The following is a 7,688-nucleotide window of genomic DNA, read 5'->3' as shown; positions in this document are numbered from 1 at the left end:
TAACACAAAGTAATCCTGTGATTTACATAATTAACTAGGGACAGCCAGCCAGAATTAGTGTCCAGAACAGGATGGCCCCTTAATTTTTGAACTGTATAAATTAAGACTGTACATTGAAACATTCCTTTTCTTGGAGGATTGACCCAGCATCAGCTACAGTCAGAGGTGCTATAGAATCGGCTGGTGTCTGGTACTGGGGCTTGTAGCTGCGGCTGAGATATTGTGTTTGTGGCATTGATGACCATTTTGGAACAGATATTTGTACATAAGTAAAGCCACACTTGTTGCTGAACATGTTCATAGAAAATGCAAAATATATTCTAGGTCCAACTGTTGACAGAACTACAATATTATTATTATAGCGTTAGTCCAAAGAGTTTCCAGCTGTATATCCCTCTAATCAGGTGGGCTAAAAAGACAGTTTATGGATTTCTTGTCCTCGATCCATCGATAGACATGATCTGCCCATTTGTAAGAAATGCCATCCTGGGGTCCATTTAGAATGACAATTCCATGTCTAAGATAAAAAGCATATTTAAATTTTAAACACAATAAAGTATATGGTAATGCAAAGAGACCAATCTTGCTTTGCTGCTTAATTGGTCTCCTTTCTGTAGCAGATCATCAATTATGTGGACCTATTCAGTACTCTCCAGAAAGGCTGAAACCGATTTCCACCAACTGCATTGACGCTGACACCAGAATGGCAATGCCTCCAACAGGGAGGGGGAAGATGTGAATTTATTCAAAAATTGTAACCCAAGTTTTATACACAGTTTTCAAAATTATAAAAAAAGGAAACTTTTCCAATTCTTCCTGTGCTAGTCCAATATCTGAGGCAACATCAAAGATTATAGTGCTGATGACATCCTTTATTCAATTCACATAGAAAAGCATGCAGTATTAATGTAAAACAGTACAGTATTAATGTAAAATGTTCAGTGCCCATTAGGTAAACAAGTCATTAGCATACAAACCCATTTTTATGGTCTACACAGGCGTACTGAACATGTTCTGAATAACAATGCTTTGTGGAAACTAAATTAAAAATTGTGCTTAACTTAAAAAAAAAAGAGCCATGTTTTCAGTCTTAAGGAAGAGAGGTTTTCTAACTGAAATGCTGAAACACTGAAACAAGAGAGAGGCTGCTACATTATATACACACTTTAAACTATAGTTTCAGTATACAATAGTGCCATGCAAATAGGTCTAAGCAGCAGTAGCAGTTTCCTCTGGAAGTAAAGTTTTACAACAACAATTTACAGTGTTTTATGGCAAGTGAACAATTATTACCAGTAGCAGCGTTACAATTACCATTACCGTGTAGCATAGGAAATTAAACTTTTAAAAGCAAGTCCTTTCCCATATAAAAGGCTGGTTTAACAAGAACATTTAAAATTGGTCATATTCAAGGAGGACATAACTGCTGCTCAAAGAGAACTTCACATAACCTGACAATTAAAAAAAAAAATTTACAAAACAAAACCTATCAAAGAAGAAAGCTCTGAATGATTCTTCTCTAAGTGAAGCAATTTGGGGTGCTGAGAGAATATTCTGCTTTCACTTGGTCAAAAGGGACAGAATCAGGTCACATGGAACTCACCAAAAATCAAGTTCACTTGGGGATTTTTAAATGTTCCCATGTTGGCACTAAGACTACTAACTTCAATTTAATAAGAGTTAGTTTTTAGTAGTTTTTGAGGGACTAGCACTAGAAAGGCTGCTTTGAATTTTTCTTTTGGTTGACTGATTGACACTCTTATGTTTCTTTTCAGGAATAAAGGAAGAAGCCCAAGGAGACTGAAGCTGGTTGTGAAGATTATGAATCTCAGATGACACTTTAAAAATAGAGGAACCCAACTTTTGTTCTTCAAATAGCCTTTGCGAGTTACTGAAAAGAAAACTTTGGGAAAACTCTCTTTGAAATAAACAGTTCTGAGGTTTGATTTCACTAGTTTCTGAATTTTGGCCTGAAAATAATGGGAAGTGTTCATTTATGTCTAGTCCAGATGGAGAGAGGATTGAAAATGTAGTAGGTTTCCAATCTACCAATTGCTCACTTAATTCAGGACATTTTACATTGTTTTGTTTGTTCCTTTCTTCCAGCTTCTTATCTGATTCATTAAGGAGTTCAGAACACTGTGTTGACTTTGAAGGATTCTCAAGCTCAGAGGACTTAAAGTTGTAGTAAGGACTTTTGCTATTGTCAGATTCTGACATCATGGAGTCCAGCTCAGAAATTTTGTCAAGGTAAGCGGCATCCATGGATGCTTCACTGGACGTTCTTGTGCGGTTCATTTCTGAAGAGCGGATAGTATGTAATCTTTTAGATAAAAGAAGTTCATGCTTATCTCTGGACTTTGCCAATGGCTCTCTTGAATGACTAGTAATTGCGTTTTGCTCTGAACCTTCAAAATCTAAGTTTTCAGCATAGTTTGTTGAGCAGCTATTCCAAAACACTGGCTTTGCTGAAGTAAAACAAGTCACCTTCTTCTGGCTGTTATAGGGGCTTGCACTATGTTCTGGAGAATCTTTGTTGCAATCATCTGAAGTGTCACAAAAATCATCAAACTCCAGTTTCCTTAGAAAGGCAGATGGCTTCCCCATACTCTCTTGTTTTACGAGAGGATTCTCTTTGATATCAGGGGTGTTCAACTGGAGACAACTGAGAGACAAAGAAGGTGTACATGGTGCTGGAAGCTCATAAAGTTCTTCATCTTTATATGGTGCACAATCCTCACCTTTATCCCACTGTGGTTCTAAACAGGCATCCATATTTGTCGCAGCTATATTCAGGAGAACTTCCTGACACCCTGAAAATAGTTCTTTGTTTGTCGGACGATTGTGCGTGACTGGCCCATTTGAACTCTCTTGACTAGCAGGGTTTGAGCAAGCACCATCACCATCTAAGAGTCCATTACCTGACAATTGCTCAGGACTGTCAGGACTTTGGCTGGTAGTTAAAGTCTTTTTCTCTAATCTTTCTACTTGGCTTTTCAATGATGCAATGTCTTCTTCACTGCTTTCACTTCCTGTATTATCTGTGAAAAGCGCTCTCTCACTAACAGTACTCACATTTTGGGTTTCTCCGCTTGATCCTTTCAGTTGCGTAAGCTGACCCTCCAGTTCTTCTATGTACTTGTCACTTCTTTCCAGTGCTTTTTTCAGACGGTTCATTTCACGTTCACACTGCTCTACTTTGGACTGAAGTGCAGCTGCTGTAAACCTACCAAACCTGCAAGAAATGTGAAGAGAGAAAATGTTCAGTAGAAAGAATTGATTTCTGCTACATTTTTTCAAACCTTGACACAAATAAATTTCCTAATCTAGTTTCAAGAAGAGACAATACTGTCAACACACATCATGTTAATTTGAAAGTAAAAAAATATAGTCCCATTCAAGATTGTAGTTACCATCTAGTAATGAAAAAAATCATATTGTATAGGTGGGAGGTGAATACATGAAACACCTCTACCACTCAAAGTTATAGTGAAGCAATAACAAGCAGAAGATTACCCTTCCAGGGGCTGGATCTATCAATTCAACTCAAATATGCATGAAGAATTATCCCCTAAAACAATGGCAAAGATTTATGGGAACATTTGAATGGTGGTCCACATCTTGAAATATTTACATTCAATCATTTTCCTACAGTAGAGCAGAGTTTTACAATACATTTCTTACACAATGTCACCTTGTCAAATATAAAATGCCAATATGAAATTCAGAAATTGCAACAATCCTTAGAGGTGGTTTTAAATACTTATTTGGACCATTTCAATTACATTCATCTCAGCCTCTCCTTGGGCTTCACATGTACTTTAACTTAGTTCAGTGCTACCTGGTTTTATAGGTTTTACCATTATAATGTCAATCTAATCACACTTTCTGGATTCCAATATATAAAATTGGCATTTGTGATTGCAAGAGTTGCACATAATACTTTTGCACAATTTCTAGCTAAAGCATATTTTCATTTGCAAAGTTACAAAAGAAAGTGTAGATACCCCCACCCCACTCTTACTTTAGGGAAGGTCACCTATATGCCTACCCAATTCTAACCTGCCTCTGACAGATAGGCATGAGGGAATCTCCTGCTCCACCTGAGACTTTTAATTTACAGAAAGAAAACAAATTCAGTTCGGATATTATGAGGAGGGAAAAACCTGAAGCCACTTTAAAATCACATCATCTATTTATGCTGGGCTACTTGCTTTTCCCCCTATGCACAAGCACTGATTTGCATTCTTTTACAAGAGACTATTACCAGGCACAGAGACTGTGCATATAAGGTCCTCTTTGGAGCCTCTGTGCATATAAGGAACCTCTTTCCTATCCCCGAACTTTTGTTTCCCAGCCCTACATATCACAACTCTCAGGCCAATGAGGTCTGAATGCAGGTGCATCCCCAGTCTGTGAATATCATCTCTGAAACAGCCAGAGGCATTGCTACAGAGCAACGTGTGTGTTGCCAGCAAAGGACTGAGTCAGATTTTGATTCTTGAATTCTGATCCCTGAACACCAGCTGAGTGATTTTCCAGAGGTGGTGTATGCTAACAATTACAGCCAAAGCCAATGGAAGCCGGGGGTGCTCAAAACTCCCGAAGAAGTTGGATGTGGCATCAACCTCATTGGTGCTACGAGAGGGAGGAAACCATGATTTACACCCACCTACGGAATTGGCTACAAATCTCATTTTCAGCTCAAAGGGGCAAACCAGTACAAGACAAGCTTTCCATATATAGCCATGCATTGCTTTCTAAATAAGGAATAACTTTGCTATTACATGTGTTTAAAGGGAGACAGTCAACCTAGAACAACACAATATCTGAATTTGGTTTACTTTGTGTGTAGTCAGTTTCACCATTTTCCCTGTATAGTTAGTAAGTTCTTCCTCATGGTGTGGGTCTTTCATATGTAGCAGTATGGGAGGGGAAAATGTTTTTAAAAAGAAATAACACTGATTGTAAATCCACATATGTTGGCAAGGGACTCAGAAAGGTGGAGTACCCGATGCCACTTTTCATTCATTGTTTTTTTAAACAGACTAGATTTAAAGTTCACTATGTTAACATATCTTGGCTTGTTTTTCACCTTAATTTCAAAACTCAAATAGAGATAAATCAAATATACCACAGTGAGTTATCTGAGCACTGCAAGGATCACGAAAGATTTTTCCCTGCTTCCCAGGCCAGGGGCACTGTGCTGTATTTATTTTTACTTCCTCTGAAGACGTTGGTAAAGGCCACTGTATAAACTAGCACAGTAGATGCATGTCTCATCTGATATGGCAACACACACACACACACACACTCTATAGTCATGATTAGCTTAAAAGCTAAGTGTAATCACCAGAGAGAAATGAAAATTGCTTATGCAGAATAAGCAACATTTTCCAGAGATTGTTGTAACAGACACTTTAACATAGAAATTAAACATGTTTTACATTTATATGCATACCTGGCAATTTTTTAATGGAAGAACTGTGTAATATGTTTATTTAATGCAAATAGCATTAGTGACAACCTCAGATTTGCTTACCAAGAGGAAGCATTGTAGTCTCAAGTGCAAGTTTTAGAACACGTGTCCTCAGGAAAAAAAATGAAGTTTGTCATTCAAAAGCAAGCAGCATTGCTAATATGTTAATCGTTGTAGGGAGACGTGTCTGGGAATTTGAGTTTCTAGAAAAAGGACCACCTACAAATAGTTACACCCGCAATAAAGCATCAAAGTAGTAGAGCAACTTTCTATCCCTACTTTGAGGCTTGTGTGCATTTAAAATCCAAATTTTCAAGGCTTCCATACTATTTTTTCTCCCCCAGCCAGACATATTAGTTCAAATATATAAGTAAATTACTTGATGGCCAGGAAAAGTTCTATGTGGTTATAGTGACTGTCCACACATTGGAGTGTCTTAATGAGAAAGCTGTGATCTGAAGATAAAACAAACAACCCAATCTGTTTGACATCCAAGCTCCAAGTCAGCGTGCCAAGAACACAGATAGGTTCGAACACTTTCAGGAGAATTACTTTCCAGTTTGTGGATATCATGAGAAGCCCATCAACAGAACTGCAGATATGCAATATGAATGTTTTAGGGCAAGTACTTAATAATGCTTGTTGAAAGACTCTGTCTCCAATATTTTCAGTGTTAAAAAAACCCAACAGTAATCTATAAAGGAAGCCTGTATCTAGTCTATTCCTATATCTCAAATTCATCCTTTCACCCCTAGCAAGCGTAGTAGGCTGCCAGCCTAATGAGGTCCATATGCATGGTCCCACACAACAGAAATATATAAAGTCACTCCCTCTCTCAAGTTCTCTCGTCAGTTGAGTTTTATCCACAAAAAATTATTGCAAGTTAAAGCTGGCAATGAGAAGTTAAACAGCCAGTTCCTCATCTACCTCTGCAAAAAGTTACCAGCTGCAAGTATTTCTGTTGAGTAACAAGAACTGACATTCCTTTGCAGATACTACTGCAAGCTGTTCTTCAATAGCCCTGTCATATTTAAATCAAAGTGAGATTCAAAAGTGTGATCTCACTCAGAAAAGTGACAATGTAAAACTAAAGGCAGTTCGGACTCATGTTTATTGTCTATCACTAACTCCAGATCAAGTCTATTTAGTTTCAATAACTACCAGCCCAGCAAACTCAGCTTAGATTCTTTCCTTCCCACATCACCTCAGTAATAATTGTTCTGCAAGCCAAATTATGCCCTCAGCTCTGTACGTGCATAGTTTAAACTTATACAACAGAGTAAGTATAATAAAACTACTAAAGCAAACAAGCCCTTTGTACTTTAACCATATACAAAGCACTAAAATAACATGGCGGTTTTGATTTCGAGGGGACAAGACAGGAATTCAAGATCAAAATAGCAACTAATCCCACGGCCCTCTAGTATATACACTCATGAAATACAGGGATCTTCCACAGGGTGTGGAGTGAGGGAGGGGATGTGGTGCATGTTACAAAACCCTGCAAAGCCCAGCATAGACTTAAACCACCCTGGAATTATTAGCTAGGCCCTGAACAGCTGCTAAGATATCAGAGCCTCTGAAACCTGTGGGCTCCCAGATTTTAGGGGGGTCCATGGACTGATTAATGGGGGGGGATACGAGGAGAAGAGGCTCAATTGGGCTGCTGTGAACTCTCTGCAGGCATCTCCTCTGCTAAACTGTCCTCTAGTTACAGAGGGTGAGGGGCAGGAGAGAGGGGAAGAGCTGCTCTGTGGCAGGAAGCAGGTATGGGGGGGAGAAGGGACAGAGCACAAAGAGATACAACACTATCCTCCTCCTCTCAGCAGCAGCACCTCCTCCCCAAAGATAGAAGGCTACATCGCCACAGCTCTAGACAGCAGCTGCTCCTCTTCTGTCCCTGGAAGAGAGGAAGAGAAGGAAAAGGAGGGAGAAGTAAGCAGGGAGACACTGGGATCAAGGGTGAAAAAAAAAATAGAATTGGGTGACAAAAAGGGGCTAAACATCACAAGACCAACAGAAGACAGGGTGTACCAGGAACTGAGCAAGGGGGGCAGACAATGGAATGTGGGATGAACATGAAAGATACAGAATGAGAGGAAAGGGCATGCTACCTTTGAAAGGATAAGACTCCTTAGAGCATCACAGGACCAAGTGGCATGGAGGCTAGTGAAAGCAACATTAGTGCTCTACACCGACTAGTTCTTAA

General features: G+C 39.0%; 1 protein-coding gene across 2 annotated transcripts in view; it reads right to left on the bottom strand.

Moving 5' to 3' along the window:
* Positions 1-443: 443 nt before the first annotated feature.
* Positions 444-7,688, bottom strand: part of OBI1 (ORC ubiquitin ligase 1) — a 29,895-nt gene continuing 22,650 nt past the window's right edge. The window contains exons 6-7 of one of the 2 annotated variants that reach the window (XR_007773749.1): positions 1,604-3,235; positions 484-517 (exon numbers count right to left, since the gene is read on the bottom strand). Coding sequence is in view for 1 of the 2 variants with exons in the window: in XM_050948392.1 (XP_050804349.1) it covers positions 1,681-3,235 (1,555 nt within the window). In the remaining variant the exon portion in view is untranslated. Of the gene's footprint in view, positions 3,236-7,688 lie in introns of both variants that reach the window. The other variant, XM_050948392.1, reaches the window with a different exon arrangement.

Source organism: Gopherus flavomarginatus, chromosome 1, assembly GCF_025201925.1.
Source record: "Gopherus flavomarginatus isolate rGopFla2 chromosome 1, rGopFla2.mat.asm, whole genome shotgun sequence".
In the NCBI taxonomy this organism is placed as follows: Eukaryota; Metazoa; Chordata; order Testudines; family Testudinidae; genus Gopherus; species Gopherus flavomarginatus.
The sequence above is the reverse complement of the archived record's forward strand: the minus strand, read 5'-3'. Positions and strand labels throughout refer to the sequence as shown.